This window comes from Crocuta crocuta, unplaced genomic scaffold, assembly GCF_008692635.1.
Source record: "Crocuta crocuta isolate KB4526 unplaced genomic scaffold, BGI_CrCroc_1.0 scaffold216, whole genome shotgun sequence".
Classification (NCBI taxonomy): Eukaryota; Metazoa; Chordata; class Mammalia; order Carnivora; family Hyaenidae; genus Crocuta; species Crocuta crocuta.
Genome location: NW_027531504.1, coordinates 9,588,418 through 9,605,952, shown reverse-complemented (window position 1 = coordinate 9,605,952; position 17,535 = coordinate 9,588,418). Strand labels below are relative to the sequence as shown.

Here is a 17,535-nt window from a genome sequence, read left to right as displayed (position 1 = left end):
CATAGGTGAATATAAACACGGTGCATATTTTTTAAAAGATCCTGATCTACACTGTTCCTTAAACATACTGTGCTTATTCTTAAATACTTGTTTTTATTTATAATGTATGTTTTATGGAATATTCCACCCAGTCTAGTCCTTCTAGCTTCATTCTAATAATGCCTTAAAGTATGCTCTTTACCCCCTCTATAATATTCATCCTAACCACACAGTGACCGCTCTGCCACAAACTCCTTATATATAAGCTCATGAGGTATTGTCCTTCACTTCAGTTTTCTCTCTTTTCTATAAATTCTGGATAAGCAGGAACAAATGACTGTATTTCACGAGAGCTGTGATCTTACTCTTTTACACATAAAAGTAGCTTTTTGATTGATTAATGTGAAAATCATAATCTGTCCTGCTGTCCTTGGTGAAAAGTTCGTGGTCATAGCTTCAAGATCTTTTCTGCTATGTTTTGTTACAATCATCTCTTCACATCCTGCTTTCATAACAGTTCTTACTTTTCCTCAGAAGTACTAGAATGTAACTGGCTATAATAATCATAATTTTCTTTCTGATTCTTGGTTAGTCAGAAACATTTAGTAATGAACACTACTATCAAATATGTTACCCCCATTATCTGCACTTGATAACTGCTCCCAATTTCTTCTGTGTCTTTGACATATTTGTGAGGAACCTTTGTTCACATATGTCTGAAGTATACTACCTTTTCTCTCCCACATGGTAACTGATAAAATGGTAACTGTTTCTTTGTATGACATATATTTCTCAGGGGGAAGAGATCAATTATAAACCCTTAGATGGAGGAACAGACCCTCATTTATAGATAAGTAGAGTGTTGTCAAAAACAATGAAGCAAATAATGAATACTGAATCTGATTAAGCCTGTAGATGTAACTCCCAATTTACAAGAAATACAGAAGTCAAAGGTACATTCTTAAGTCTACTAAAGAAATGGATTCAACAATACCGATTAAAAAATGGGCAGAAGACATGAACAGACATTTCTCCAAAGAAGGCATACAGATGGTCAGCAGACACATGAAAAGATGCTCAACATCACCCATTATCAAGGAGATACAAATCAAAACTCCAATGAGATATCACCTCACAGCTGTCACAATGGCTTATATCAATATCACAAGAAACAACCAGTATTGGTGAGAATGTGGAGAAAAAGGAACCCTCAAGCACTGTTCGTGAGAACGCAAACTGGTACAGCCAGCGTGGGAGGCAATATGGAGGTTCCTTAAAACATTAAAAATGGAACTACCTTATGATCCAGCAATCAAGCTACTGGGTCTTTACCCAAAGAATACAAGAACNGCTATATATATATATATATATATATCTCCACTATATATATATATCTATATCTCCACTATATATATATATATATCTCCACTATATATATATATATATAGTGGAATGGTTTATAATGGAATGTTACCCAGCCATAAGAAGGAATGAAATCTTGCCATTTGAAATGGCATGGATGGATCTAGAGAGTATATTGCTAAGTGAAATAATTTAGTCAGAGAAAAACAAATACTATATGCTTTCACTCATATGTGGAATTTAAGAAACAAGCAAGAAAGCAAAGGGAACAAAAATGAGAGGGAGAGAGAGAAATAAAGAAACAAATTCTTAATTACAGAAAACATACAGATGGTTACCAGAGGGGAGGGGAGCTGGGGAATGGGTTAAATAGGAGATGGAGATTAAGCAGTACCATTGTTTTGATGAGCACAGGGTGATGTACGGAACTGTTGAATTACTATATTACACACCCGAAATTAATATAACATTGTATGTTAACTAACTAGAATCAAATTAAAACTTTAAAAAAGTAAAGAAATGGATTCAACAAAATCCCTATTTCGTCAACAGATAAACTGCAAGGAAAAGTAAAGAAAGGCTTGTTTTTCAAACTAATAGTTTAAGAGACTTTAAAGCCATTCAATAATTACACTATATGTACTTCATTTGGATCCTAATTCACACAAACTGTAAAATTAAACATTTATAATATTTATGAGATGGTTGAAATGTGTACACTAAATGAATCTCTGATGATATTAAAAATGGTTTTAAATTTTAGATGTGATCTGGTATGATTGTATGAATTAAGGGCTTTAATCTTTCAGAGAAACATACTGATATATTGTTGTATAAAATGAAATGACAATTGGAATTTGCTTTAAAATAATATGATGGGGGAAGATGGTTGGAGATATATAGAAAAATGAAGGCGTTAGTTGACATTTGTTGAAGCTTGGTGATGGGTGTACAAGAGTCTTATTTTGCAAAGTTTTACATGTTTAAAATATTTCTATAACTTTTTAAATAAGATTGTTATTTTAATTTTAATCCTGGTTTCTCTTTTTGATTCTTAACATCCCTGGGCAAGTTGTTTGAGCTGTCTATGCCCCAGGTTTCTTGCATCTTTCAAAGAATTTTTGTGAGGATGCACTAAATTGTTCTACAAAATGATTTCTTACCATCTTGCAGAGCAGGGCCTCAATTCTTGGTACCTATAAGTGTCATCGATAAGGAGACAAAAGAGTGCAGGTCTAATTATCTTGCTGATTATTAGTCTGTAAATCTATGACCAAATGGTTGTTTTTCAGGTTTACTCCTCTTCCTTGTATAAATACAACAATAACACATATTAGCCTGGAAGCTGACATCTGCTCTGCCCATGTATCACACACAGAGTTTTCATTGATATATTTTATTCCTGGGTTGGCTCTTCTTACCAAACCCCTTGTGGTCCTGTTGCATTGATCACGGTTCCCATGATGTTGAAGTTCTCCTCTAAAGAGCTTGTCTACAAAGCCCTGCCTTTTGGGTGGTAACCTTTCATTTCAGCAAGCACCTTTCCCAACAACTAAGTCTCCCAAAAGCTGCTGCTGGTCCATTTAACTATATTTTAATAGTGGCAAATGCTACACTCTTTTGGGAAATTTGTAATATATCAGTCATGTTTATATTGGGCTATTTGTTTTGTCAATATTATCATCTTTAGAGTCAGAGTGACTTTGTGTTAAAATCAACTCGGACACTAATGTGAGATAACTGGAAACTTTAACTTATTATATTCGCTTATATAACACCTCTATTTCTTCATCTGAAAATGCTGAGAAGGAAGTAGACTAGGGTAGAAATACGAGAGCTAAAGATTACTTTGAGACAATTAAAAACTGTATTTCAATTAAAAATTGTTTATTTGAACTAACACTAATCTTCAGATAGCATTCAAGCACACAGTTGTTCAACCTTAAGTATATTTTTATCTTCAGCTTTTAAATGAAAAAAAACCTTACCTTCTGTCTTTGTATATGATTTTATTAACCAATACGATTTTAACTAAATCATTCTTACTTATACTGATGAATTTTATATTAGTTCCTAAAACTGTATGGAAAGTAAGATATTAAGCATTTTAAATGAAATATCACTTACCAAGGTAAACTTTGTTCCAAAAAAGATATTCTACAGGGGTACCTGAGGGGGTTCAGTCAGTTAAGCACCCAACTCTTGTTTTGGCTCAGGTCATGGTCCCACAGTTCATGGGATCAAGCCCCATGTTGGGCTCTGTGCTGACAGTGTGGAGCCTGCTTGGGATTCTTTTTCTCCCTCTCTCTCTGCCCCTCCCTGACTTTCTCTGTCTCTCTAAAAATAAATAAATAAACATGTTATAAAAAAAAGATAATTCTACAATGGAAAGAAAAGAAGATATGATTCAATGCCTTTCTTAAATTTCAGTCGAAAGTTTGTTACTATGAAGTAAATTTGTCAATTAATTTGCATATCATTGATTTGAACTCTTAAGTAGTTAAATAATGACCTTCATAGGGACATGTAATATCTGTGGACCTTTCACATAGGATACATAATCTATGCCTTTATTTCTCATTAGAAATGTATATACATCTGAGTGGGTGTGTAGATGATTGCCTTTTCCAAAGATGGCATTAATTATATCTCCCATCTGATATGGGCTTATTCAATAAGCATAAAAAGATGAAGTCAAATTCCCCTCCTTTTGAATCTGGGATGGCCTTATAACGTCTCTATGACCTAAGGGAATTGGCCAGAAGAGATACAGCCTGACTTCTGAGGCTAGGTCCAAAAAGGTGGTACAGCTGCTCCCCAGTTCTTCTGGAACACTTGCCTCGGCAGCCGCCAAGGGCCATGGAAAAAGCCTGTCTAGGCAGAGACCACCCAGCTGTGGGGACCATCTGAAGCACTCCAGATGAAAGAACAGCTGAGCTCACAGGCAATGGCGGCACTGACTGCCGGTTATGGGAGCGCGGCGTTAGGTGTGTAGCCTGGGCTAGCCTCCCCACGGCCAAGGCCCCAGCCAACCCCCGACTGAAATGTGGGAGAGACCCTGAGTCAAATTTTCTGCACTTAAATAATGAGCCAAATAAAATTATCTTTTTAAGTTGCCGAGTTTTGAGATAACATTTATTCAGTAAGAGTAACAGGGAGAGAGTGGTTCTCTTCAATTCAATTATTTTTCAATGAGCTTCCTTTAAAATAATTCTAAATTTTCCATTAAAATGCAGTTGTTTCTAAGGCTTGTCTGAATTATTTGTTCTCCCAAATTCTATAAGAGGAACCGTATCTTCTTTAAAATAGGGTTATTTATTAAAGTAAATAAAATTCTACTTAAGAGTTACCAGGAAGTCATTTCTGATATGAAGGCAAATGACAATTGTACTTTTTCTTTCTAGTTGCCCCAGTGATGAATAGCATGGTTCTGTTAGCAAATGTCAGCAATCTGGTAAACATCATGTTGGACAAAGGCCAGGCGTCCCTAAGATGTCATGCTTTCCCCGCTCCTCTGCTCTGTGGCAGGGGTCCAAACTCCACAATTTATTCTTGCTGACTTCCAACAGTATTTTTTAATAATGCTGTCTTCAATTTAATAATGAAGACAAGAGTGATACACTTCAGTTTTTGGCCCATGAGAGATATAACGTGGAGTCTCAGCTCCATCAAAACACCTTCAAGGTATACATATTTCCCAATTTTCCTCTTAAAAATGGCAATTTGATAGCGATGGCAGTTGGATTGGGTTTCTGAAATAAGAGATTCCCCTTTAATTTCATTCTCTTTTCAAATAAACTCAAGGAAGGTCTAAGCTTCCTGATTCTATGGCCATCCTAAAAAAAAAAAAAAAAAAACCCACAAAACTAAAAACAAAAATGCTGTGCACCACAGCTCCAGGACTCCTAATTCACAGTCAGCCATATTTGCTCTTTTTCTAGCTTGATGGAATCAAGACTATTGTAGGATTTTGCACTCATCCAAGTACTAGGTAATACATATATTCACTTATTCATTCATAAGGCAATTATTGATGCTTGAGAGCCTAACAAGTATAAGAATATATAAGAATAATCAAGGAAAATATAGATTATAGTGAAAGCACAGAAGCAGACAAGCTACAGAAAAGCGATCTTCTAACAACGTCAACGATTAGTTGCTACCGGGCTTTCTCCTATTATTGAGACTGGAATGGAAAGTGGGTTAATTCTTCTTTATCCTTATTTTCAGGGAAATATATAATCTTCTTGCTATTCTCTGAAGGAGAAAAGTTAAGATCAGAGGGTCTCCTGCATTTCTTTTGCCCAGGGAACTGATATTCGGGCAACCTATTCCCAGCCTGTCCTCTGGAGCCCGGATGATCTTGCAGAGAAGGACACATCACAGCTGCAGTCTGACCAAATACCATTGATCCCACACAGCTGCCTCTCTCTACCTCCTGGGACTGAGAATGAAACCAGGGATGTGTCAGTTCTCAGTCAGCTCAAGAAGACAGATGCTTCCTGTGGCTTTCTCCGCTCCTTTCTTCTTCCTCCCCATCTTTAACCCCTGGTGTCAGGAAACTCGGCCATCTGAGTTACCTGAGAGTTCCTCTTGCTGCATGTAAAGATCTGCCCTACTCCACCCTATCCAATAGTAGGGAACCAATTGGGCACACTCTGTGTACAGCCTCCTTCCTGTACCATGTCTTAGGCACAGCTTTTTTTTTAAACTTTTATTTATTTTTAAGAAAGAGACAGAGTGGGAGTGGGAGAGGGTCAGAGAGAGAGGAAGACACAGAATCTGAAGCACACTCCAGACTCTGAGCTGTCAGCACAGAGCCCTACAGGGGCTTGAACTCACCAGCGGTGAGATCCTGACCTGAGCTGAAGTCCTGATGCTCAACCGACTGAGCCACCCAGGTGCCCCAGACACACCCTTTTGATGTATCTGAAACTGTCAGGGAGGGTCACCTATGTCCCTGCTGCTGCGGAGTTAGACAGAAACTATAAAAGCAACCGAACTTCCAGCATTCTCTCTGCCCTTCTACAAAATAGCCCTAGTTTGTTCTTCTGAGTTGATTTCACAGAGGAAGGCTAATGGTTCATTTACCTCATGTATACAATTTGCTTCTGGAAAACCAGTTTCCCCAAAGAAGAAACAAGCTATGCCATATATGTCCCACGTGGCAGCCACTGACAAAATTTTCACCAGTTGAAGCAAAATGATTTAAAAAGAAGAAAACTAGCAGTGCCTGGGTGGCCCAGGCGGTTAAGCAGCTGACTGGCTCAGGTCACGATCTTGCAGTTCACGAGTTAGCCCCGAATTGGGCTCTGTGCTGACAGATCAGAGCCTTGAGCCTACTTCAGATTCTATGTTTCCGTCTCTCTTTGCCCCTCCCCTCCTCAAGCTCTGTCTCTCTCTCACTCATAAATAAACTAAAAAAGGAGAAGAAGAAGAAGAAGAAGAAGAAGAAGAAGAAGAAGAAGAAGAAGAAAACTAACTCTATGCAATTTAAAAGGAATTTTTTTGTGAAGATTTGTTTTTAACTAAAATATCCTTCCCCATAGGAAGTACCATTTAGGAACCAGTAGTTATTTGCACTGCTTTTACTTGGCAAAATAAATTGTTACATCTTCTGAGGTCATCTCTAGAGAGATCTCTATGAGTCATTTATGATTATAAAATAGCCAAATGTTTCATTGTTCTCTACTTAAATGAACCCATTTTATCCAAAGGAATAGCGTTTAAAGAAGAGTGAATTGCTTGATAATTGTATCATTTTGGGATTTGTGTCTATTCAAAGCTGGAGATGATGTGGTCCTCTTAGGAGGGAGGAGAGAGAAGGCGCTATTTTATATTAAGCTTGACAGGCCATGTATTTCTTAGAGATCCTCAGTTTCAAAGAAAAAAGAATATTATGAGGAATAGCATCATGTTACTAGCCAACTTTGTCTGAAATGGTAAACTAAATACAACAGTATGCTAGACACTTTTACAAACAGTTCTATTCTTACCTAATGAAATGCCATATATTCCCATTTATCCAATGAAAGTTTCAAAGTTACAGGTAGTAAATGGTAAAGCAGGGCTCGGGTTCAGAGGTGTTGAACTCCATAACCCAAGTTCTTTCAACTGCTAAATCATTTTAAAAGGTATTTAAATTCTTTTGAAGTTTGCTTATAGGAAATTATCAATAAGTATTGCTTGAATTTGGAAGAGTCGTGAAAAAACAATGCTTATTCTTATTTTACCTGCCAGGGTCGATCTGCTTTTTAGCAACAAGATAAAAGTACCAAATAATGCTACCTGGTAACACATGAGCCAAAGAGGATACATACAAGTAAGGGAACTGTCTTCCTTCAAGATGTTAGGTACGTCAGACAAAGCATCCAATCACAGGAACGATATTAGGACATTTTGAAGAGATTTAACAAAAATGAGTTACATTGGTGGCTTTTTTTATTTTAAGGGAACCCACAGATTTCTGAATTTCATAAGCTTATGTTTATTTTATTTCTTAAATAAATGCTACATTTAAGAGCAAACTGCTTTATGTCTTAAGAGGAAAAAGAAACAAAGAAGATAGGAGTTTCATAAAGTTCTGGTCCAAACTGCAAGCTAAATTACAAGATATTCAGCCAACCAACTTGGCCAATATGTGTGGAGCATTCATTATTTCTTGGACAGGTTCAAACAGCTTTACTTTCTCAATCCTGCATGCTATAGAAATAATAAACATGCTACAGAAAACATATCATAATGCTATTTTGCTATATTAGAAGGAAGGACTAAAACAGTCAGTGTATCTTCCTGAACACCTCAAATTTTTCCATGGGCTAATTATTCAATTCTAATTTCACAGTTGTTATATCTCAGCTTTGAAAGAACTGTTTACAAATTTGATGTTGTTTAACTTTGTCAAAAATACTTCTTAGCGGCAAAAATAGTCAAATGTTTTAATAAGAAATGTTCTCTTCTGTTAAGCACTGTTTAGACAGATGACAAAGCCTACTGTCCTCAACATGGTAGGTCCTCTCTGCTCATTAAAAGCTCTGGCAAGGATGATCCTTAAGAAAACATTAGCCTTTGATGCAGATAAGCATTCACATTTCTCATTCCAAACTGCATTACATTCTTTCCTCTGTTATGATAATTCAAGCTTCATGTTCAGATCACTAGAAAACTTAAACCAAAAAGTAAGATAAACTGCATTGCCTTTACTGTGAACAAGGTTTCCCATTTCTCCTTCCCCCCTTTTTTGTCTACATATTCTTCAGCTTCTACTCCATATAATCCTCATGTAGAAAATATATATTGGGGCACCTGGGTGGCTCAATAGGTTGAGTGTCCAAGTCTTGATTTCAGCTCAGGGCATGATCACACAGTTCATGAGTTCGAGCCCCAGGTTGGGCTCTAGACTGACAGTGCAAAGCCTACTTAGGATTCTCTCTCTCTCCCTCTCCCCCCCGCCCCGCTCTTCTCCCACTTGCTCTTTCTCTCTGTCAAAATAAATAATAAACTAAAAAAAAAAAAAGAAATATATATATTGAGACCCCACTATGAGCCAGGTAACATTCAGAGAGAATAGAATCTCTAAGGTCGGCTATGATTTTTCTGCAAATGAGGTAAGTAGTCAAGACTATGAACAGCGCCACAAGCATAAAGTGAGAAGTTAGATAGTAGTTGAAAGTGTGAATAGAGTGTTTTCTTTAAAGGCAAACGATTGCTCTTCCTTTTAAGAAATGAATTTTCTGGTTGCCTGGGTGGTTCAGTCAGTTAGGCATCCAATTCTTGATATCAGTTAAGGTCATCATCACATGGTTTGTGGGATGGAGCCCCATGTCAGTCTCCATGTTGATGGCCCAGAGCCTGCTTGGGATTCTCTCTCCCCCTCTCCCTCCTGCTTTCTCTCTCTCTCATTCTCTCTCTCTCAATCAAAATAAATAAATAAATAAGTAAATAAATGAAAATTTAAAAGAAAAATAAATGTATTTTCTGTTTTAGAAATATCTGACCAAAATTACTCACAACATATTTAAATATGAGTTTCATAAAAACTTAAAGTAATTTAGATGAGACCATTGCTCATAGGAACTCAGTTTTCTCAATTAGACAGGGTTTCCCCAAACAAATCATTATTGCAATCTTAGCTACTTCTTTGGTATATAAAGTTAGTAAGCCTTCTACAGGACAAATGTGCACTCTGGGCTCTTATATAAAAGGTAACACATATAAAATGTCCTCATCCAAAAACAACACAAAATAAAACACAATAATAACAAGGACAACAACAAAGCCATATCATGAGACACCCAACTCAATGAACTTGATGTTTCGTGAGACTGGATTTTTCTGTTTAGTTTTGAGCAATAGGCTTAGGCCTTTTTGATGAAAGACAACTAGAAAACTGTCTCCAATGCTTTCTTCAGAGCCAAGCTTTATAAACTATTTATCATGTGAGCAGAGTAAAACTTCATCTATGAAAAATAAAACCAGTGAAGTGACTGAACAAGTCTTTGTTCCTTAAAACTATCAACTGTTCATTGTTGGTATTACATGTAGTGGGAAGAATCATGAATCCTTTTAACCTCGCTCCGAGGGGCAAAGCGAGATTTCACATGTATCACATTTCTTAGGAACTCGACCATTTTAATACATTTTTTTTTAAAGTCTACCACTTGGGGCACCTGGGTGGCTCAGTTGGTTAAGCATCTGACGCTTAATTCCAGCTCAGGTCATGATTTCATGGTTCTTGAGTTCAAGCCCCATGTCATTCTCTGCGCTGACATCACAGAGCCTGCTTGGGATTCTCTGTCCCCCCCCCCCCCCATCTTCTTCTTCTTCTCTCTCTCTCTCTCTCAAAAACAGATAAACAAACATTAAAAATAATAAAAGTTTACCAGTAGTATATCCATCATATGATGATTCCTCTGTTCAGATTTTCATCTCCATTTTTTTCCTGCCTATGTGGGTAATGCAGGTAATCTCTAAATGCTTATAATAGTTCCTGTAGAATTTGATAGCAATCTAATCCCCCTTGTAGTGAATATACAATTCAAAAAAGAAATAATCACCATTAATATAGTATCAGACCCACAAGAACAAGGACCATATTCGTCTTCCTCGTTCCTTTCTTTCCAGGGCCTATGACATTGTGGGATCACAATATATTTGCTGAATAAATGCATGAATCCAGTGGAATTATCCTGTCACTAGTCTTTCTACACACTGGTTTTCATTGGGGGTTGGGGAGTGGTTAAATGGCTGCACAAAATGTCAGCACTGAAAAAGATATCTTGAAGTATTTGATTTTCAATTGTTCCTATTGAACATGTTTCATGTTTTCTTGGGTTCCAGTATGTAGTTTATTCCAACTATAGAAGTTGGTGGCAAATTTCCCTGCAAAATAGTGCTAGAAAGCATGTTCTGAATAAATATAGAGTATCTAAAAAATACCCCACAACACTATGGAGTTTCCCCTATAAGGAAATAGTCTATATGGCATGGTAGAGTTATTTTGTGAGGATTTTTCCTTATAAGAAAATGAACAGAGAGAGAGAGAGAGAAATCAACTGTCATGTCAACTAAATTCATTTCCCTTTGGCCCATCTGCTGGGGCCTCAAACTTTCTGGAGATATATCTTTTGAGTGTACTGCTCTTGGAATTCCCAGGCCAAATTTTTCTTGAAACGTGATAAATCAAACTGTATACAGTATTGGGCTAATGTTATCTGTCCCATGATTATATTGAATATTTATACCGTATCTTGGCTGTAAAGATTGCTTTTAAAACTTTCTGAAGAATAAATAGCTAGATTGCAGAATGCCAAATGCAAAGCCGAAACTAAAACCCAGAGATTAAGGGAGTCGTTTGGTACTTGAAAGATAATTTTTTTTTTGTTCTAAAACTTTACTTGTTTTGCTTCTGATAACTCTACATACTTTGCAGTTTAGTAATGTTCAAACACTGTTATCTGAGTTAAGCCAAGAGTAGAGACATCACCCACGACTTACGATCTAGTATTTCTTGAAAGCAAACCACTCCCTGAATTAACATGAGCCATCCCTTTGGAATCGTAGAACAGTGATTTGTTCAAAATTTCATTTTATAGAAGGGGGACCATGAAGCTCAGAGGGGTTTTTTTAAAAAGCGATTTGCCCAAGATGGTGCAAGAGATGGAGCCCCAACTTTAAAAAAAGGGAGAAAAAGTCTCCTAATTTCAAGGCTGCTTCTTTCTAGGCTACTCCGCTTCCGTTGCCTCTCCGTAGGTGGCACTGCCTCTCACTTTTGGAACTGCAGGGATTCAAAATGAAAACGCTTACCTCCCCAGGAAGCCATTCCAGTGAATACAACAGAGCAGTGGATACGTTAACTAACTATTTGAAATTTTCAAAAATAGAGCATGAAACAAGTTAAGGAAAGAGAGCCCCCTGCACCTACTCACCCAAATCAGAACACTGCACAACGCGGAGGTGGCATTGACAACGGAAGGGACACACTGGTCCCAGAGGCTCTAGTTCAGACATGGTAGGAACATGATCTTCTGGGCCTATCCCAGAAGCCTCATCTTCTAGCATAAAGTCAAATAAGCCTCTCTGTTGGAACGGCCCAGCCCAGGAAACTTGCGCAAGCAGGAGGAAGATGATGGTTGCCTTCATGATTTATCTCATGTGTTTTCACTGCCAAGGAACCTAGAAAACAAACAAAAGGTTTAGAAAAGCAGCACTGCCCGGGTACTGTGTTTCCTCTGATATGGCACCCCGAAGTAGAGTGAGTGTAAAGCATTCAAAAACGTATTTCGTTTACTGTTGGGAAGCAGAGCGTTGAAATGTATTCGAAAGGTACATAATAGACTACCTGACACAGACACTTACTTGGGTAAAGACATGTGAATGTTATTGAAATCTGCTTGCTTGAATTTGGAGTCTGAACTAAGATGACATATATTCGCATCATTTGCAAAATCGTGAGGATGATAGATCATGTTGGAATTTTCAGTGTTCATTTGACATAAGCCATGCCACAGTCAAATAAAATTCCATCTATACATGAGACATCTCCCATTCCTGCATCAGAAATATCTCTGGAAGCCAATCTCCTCGCTCCAGCCCACTGTATTTATCTTGGTCCAGATCTTTCTCATCACTCCCTGAACTACCACAAGAGCTTCCAACTGGTCTCAGCCTTGGCCTTGAATATTTCCTCTACTCCAGGCCATCTTCCACTCTGCTGCCCAAGTCATGTTCAGAAAATCAGATTTCATTGTATTTCTATTCTACCGAAAACTCCTTGTTGACTTCTCAAGGCTTGCCCATCAGGTCCCCATCCCCTTTGCTGCATGTGAGACCATTCACAATTTGGTACCAAAGGATGTTTCAAGCCCTATGTCTCCCCATTTCCCCTCCACTCCAACCCCCACCACAGCCCTGACACTCAAAGCTAATTGCCCTTTAACATACCTACCTTGTGAGAGGGCTGTAAAGATTGAATGAGACAATGGACTTCCCTTGTGTATTCCCTGGCTCATGCACACAGGACGCTGCTTCCTCCGTCTTCTGTGTCCCAAAGCACGTTGCTCTTACCTCTTTTAAAGAACTTATCACATTATACTGTAATTTGTTTGGCATGCTCAGTCTGTCCCCCAAGCTAGAAGATGCACTCCTTCAGGGCGTGTCTTATTATTCTTTGTTCTGTACCCAGGCCTTGCACAATATTTTGCACAAAAATGACTCAATTGACCGTCAATTTATTAATAATACACGTTATTCAGTTTGTTCCCAGCAACCAGTCTGATTTTTTAAAACACAAAGTTGTATTTTTTTCAATATCAAATTTCTAGCATGAGGAAGGTAACACATTGAAAACTTCAACTTGGTATAAGCAGTTTACTTTTCAAAATAAATCTATTGACCAGTTTCTCAAACTGATCATTAAAAAAAAAACAAAAAAAAACAAATAAACATCTATAGAAAACCCTACTGATTTTTATATGACTTCCATGTTATCTGGTTTTACGAAGAAAGCAATTTTGGAAAGAAACAAAAATATTTTGACAAATCTATGTATTTCCTCCATTCATTCAGTTAGCACTTTAGATATATATGTCTGTTGTTGAATTGGTTGCTTAGTTACCTGAAGTGAACTAAATAAATCTGAATTGACAAAAAGTAGTTTGATCATAGGGAGAACAAGCAGTCTATTTTTTGAGTTGATATATTTTAAAACGCCACTGGACATGTTCTAAGGATTCCAAAACCACATTGTAGATATTATCTTTAGTTTTGCATCTACTTTGCATTGTACACTTATAAGAAACATATTAGAGCTGCGAATTCATAACTAGACTTAAAGAATGATTTTTAGTCAGCAGCCAATGGTAGCATATGCAAATAAATAAATAATAAATAAATAAATGAGAGAATTAAAGAAACCCAAAAAACAAACCACAACAAAAAAAACAAACAGCTTTGTATGCCTTAACCTTAAGGTATCTAAGTATCTTCTGGAAATTCTTGGCTACGTCCAGTAGAGAGGGAAAAATAGTTTTTGGACTTCTTATACTTTTGTTCTTAGTCTCTATTCATTACTGAGGTATGTATGAGGCAGCACATATACAGTACAGGGTTGTGGCTTTTCATTTAAAAAATACCACAAAGCTTATTATTCACACTGCCCCTTTAAATTTAGTATCAGGTTTTCTCCAAGAGCACGTTCCCACTCAGTTACTCCATAGCCTTTTACGGAGACCCTATGGTTTTGGCAGTGTTTCCTTGGACTGGATCTCAGGGAGGGGTTTTTGGTCTGTTTCACATTAAAATGCAATGTTTACGGTTTACCACAGTTTGCTAGCCTTGCATCTTTAATATCTTACAATTTTAGAAGAAAAATGAAGCAAAGTAATTGCAGATTTAATAAATAGCAATGAGAATTAATGCAGATGTTGCTTTTTGATCTTTTCTCCAGAGCAGAGAATGCCTGGTTGTTTCACTAACTCAAAAAAAAAGAAAAAAGAAAAAGAAAAAGAAATGTTGAACACAAGCTCAGAGGAATAGTATCATTTATACGTGTTTACTTTTGTTAAAATGGTGCAAATTCCCAGCACAATATTTTTCTTGGTTAAAGCTGAACACAAACAGGAAGTTTATAGCTTTCATTACTTATATCACTTTGATGTGTGTGGGGTGTGTGTGTGTGTGTGTGTGTGCATTTTAACCCTGAATGTCCTGGAGAAGAGTATGTCCAGAAACTTTATACAAATTCCCACAGGAGATTATTTCTTTTAAATTGGTGTCATCATACTTGAAGACCCACCATCTTAAAGCAATTAATGGGGGCTGTTGATATTAATAATTTTTAAATCATTTTTCCTTCTTTAGTATAGAAGAAAAATAAACACAAAATAGCAGTTGCCCTTGTGGAAACCAGAGGATTATTTACTTAGATAATATACTTCCCAAATTTCGTTGAAATTGTTTTTAAGCATTTTCAAAATGTATGACTCTTTCCTACATGCTAATGGTTCAGTATAATGTCACTACTCCACTAAAGCCACTTGCCCCAGTTTCTAAGTGTTTTCATCAGAAATAATTTCTGTCTCCTTAAACTACTTTGGCCCATTAAATTAACTATGTCATTCATATCAACATTTATGGGATGTCATTTATTCCTTTGGTGTGACTTTCAAGACCAAAATTTAATCCTCGAGAGAGAAGTAAAACTATAATTACAGAGAAAAATAAAAATCCCCCAGCACTATGTGAATGGAAAACCCCAATAATAACAGAAATGGTTTAAAAATAGACAATACAAAAAGCATTTATCCACAAATAAGGGCTGCTATAGGAGGCATTTGGTTCCTTTTCCGGTCAAAACAGCAATAGGAAAAGCAAAAGCCACAGGAATTTATGTCCCTGGAAGCCCACTTAACCAGTGGTCATCTTGGTACCCTCCTTTGAAATTAGCAAGAAAAATAACCTACACCCTAGTGATGTATCTTACAATACAATTTCATCTGCATTGAGAACACTGACGGGGTCTTTTCTTTCCCTGTAAGGAATTATGTAACTAACTGTGAGATTCTCTTTAATAAACAGCATAATATTTGCAATGTTTATTTTCACCTCTGTGATGATAATTTCTGTTTTTTTCCAGGTTGTAAAATATACATTTAACTTCCGCAGCTAATCACCGGAGTTCACATTATTGAGGTTTTAAAAGTTCTGAACATATCCAAGAATTCAGGAGGGGATCAAATCCTTAAATATATACATATAACCCAACTACAAATAACATGCTGATCTAGAATACTTTTCTATAAATACTTTCTAAAGAGGTAAAACATTTCATTAGCACAAATACAAAATATATCAATATAGATACTCATGGTGTTAGGTTACAGGTTTTTTTTTTAATAAACATCTTTGCAAGAACAGAAAGAACTAAAACAATGCATTCAACCATTTTACCAAATATTAACTTCTGTCTTCAAGCAATACTCGTTTAAAATGCTGCATAAAGATTATCAAAAGTTTAGCACGGTTTTTTTCCTTTCCTTTCTCTCACCAGATAATTCCTCTTTGCTCTCAACTTGATCGGAGTTTTATTAGTCTGTAGCAGAGTTCAGGACAATTATTGAAAACCATACCTTTTAATCCGGGGATTTGCCACAGGAGCCCTCAAAGCTGAGATGTAATTACACTAAATATTCAGCCCCAGCAAAAGAGTTTGCAGGTGTGGAAAGGAGGAGGGGGTAGGTGCTGCTCTGTGACTGTCACTAGGTTGAAAACCTCCTGCTTCTACTCCATAGCACGGTTAAAAAATAAGGTTTCCCTCAATGAACACAATCCGGCTGACACCCACATTAGATCATATGGTAATGATATGTCTCTTGTATTGCAGCCAGAAAGTTTATCGACCTTTACTCTCCCCATTTGCTTTATTCCTTTTGCATCTGCTTAAGATTCTAAACTGCTTATGTGGTAGAGAGGGGCAACTTGATTTGAAATTTGTTTTATTGTGTCGGTTCATTTCCCTAAAAGATTGTAACTGAAGGGTTTGCTTCCCCACCCCCAGCCTCACTGCAGGAGCCACTCTTTCTAGTCTTGTTTATAAGAAGCATGTATACTTCCGAAAGGACAGTTTTTCTTGCTTTCATGATGTGTAAATCCAGCAAATGGAATGAAATTAATCTTGTAGTTATTTTAAATGTGGTCTGCAGAAATAAATGAGTCGATTTATATGAAAATACTCATTCAGATTCTTACTTGCCTTGGGCTGTTTGTGCAAATTTAAGTACTCTGCTGTGGAGTTTTCCTATGTATTTTGAACCTATTTCTAAAGTGTTCCGGAAGAAAGGCAGGTTTTTTTAATGAAAAGAATGTCACATTATTAATATTATTATTATTTCCTTACTCATAGTTTATGATCTCTCTTGTTGTTTACCAGCCATTAGGTTTATTTTATTTTTCTAAATAAAACACACAGATACTAGAAATGGGTCTCATTTTAATTTAGCCTGTATATGAAAATTTTGATTTTCATGGACTACACTTTTATATAATCCAGAGCTTTGAAAAGGCAACACAATCTACGGCTCTTTTCAAATTTCAGTAAATAGGAAAAAGGAAATATAAACACAAGGGAAGATATTTATTTAGCCACTGGAAAACTTTTGAGTTTTTGTTAATTCCCTTGCTGGATGCTCCTTAATTCTTTCCCTGTGTGTCTCTATGTTTTGACTTGTATCTTTATGCCATGGCCCCTAGGCTGTTACCAGGTGGAAACTTGAAATCCACATCTGTGAAACTTGAGAGGTTAACCCTCCCTTCCTCCATCTTCCCCTCTCCTTCTCTAGCCATCCAAGTACACAATTCTACAGTAAATACTTCTGCCTTAATGAAACTTGAAGGAATTACATTCCTGAGTGGATATCTAAAGGAGGGGAGGGGTGATGTCACATGATATTTTTTCTTGTTTTCCAAGACCAGCTTCCCTTAATTTTACAACCCCCACCCAACCCCTCCTCTCTTTGACAACTAATAACCACATACCTAGTTTGGTTTTTTTTTTTTTTTTTTGGATCGTTTAGAAAAAAGCTTAGTATTATTTTCCCTGGACATTGGTGCAAAGTCCATGATCCCCTTATGTGGAATCAATTACATTGTCCTCTTGAACTTCTCTTGCATCTATTTCTTTCATATGACATGTAATCC

The 17,535-nt window shown here is 36.8% G+C and overlaps 1 protein-coding gene across 2 annotated transcripts in view; it reads right to left on the bottom strand.

The window, feature by feature from the left end:
• Positions 1-16,157, bottom strand: part of DCN (decorin) — a 42,670-nt gene extending 26,513 nt beyond the window's left edge. Inside the window, exons 1-3 of one of the 2 annotated variants that reach the window (XM_077772191.1) lie at positions 15,969-16,157; positions 12,788-12,908; positions 11,769-12,015 (exon numbers count right to left, since the gene is read on the bottom strand). In XM_077772191.1, coding sequence (XP_077628317.1) covers positions 11,769-11,982 — 214 coding nt within the window. In that variant the 5' untranslated portion in view covers positions 11,983-12,015; positions 12,788-12,908; positions 15,969-16,157. The remainder of the gene's footprint in view (positions 1-11,768; positions 12,016-12,787; positions 12,909-15,968) is intronic. The other variant, XM_077772190.1, reaches the window with a different exon arrangement.
• Positions 16,158-17,535: the final 1,378 nt, after the last annotated feature.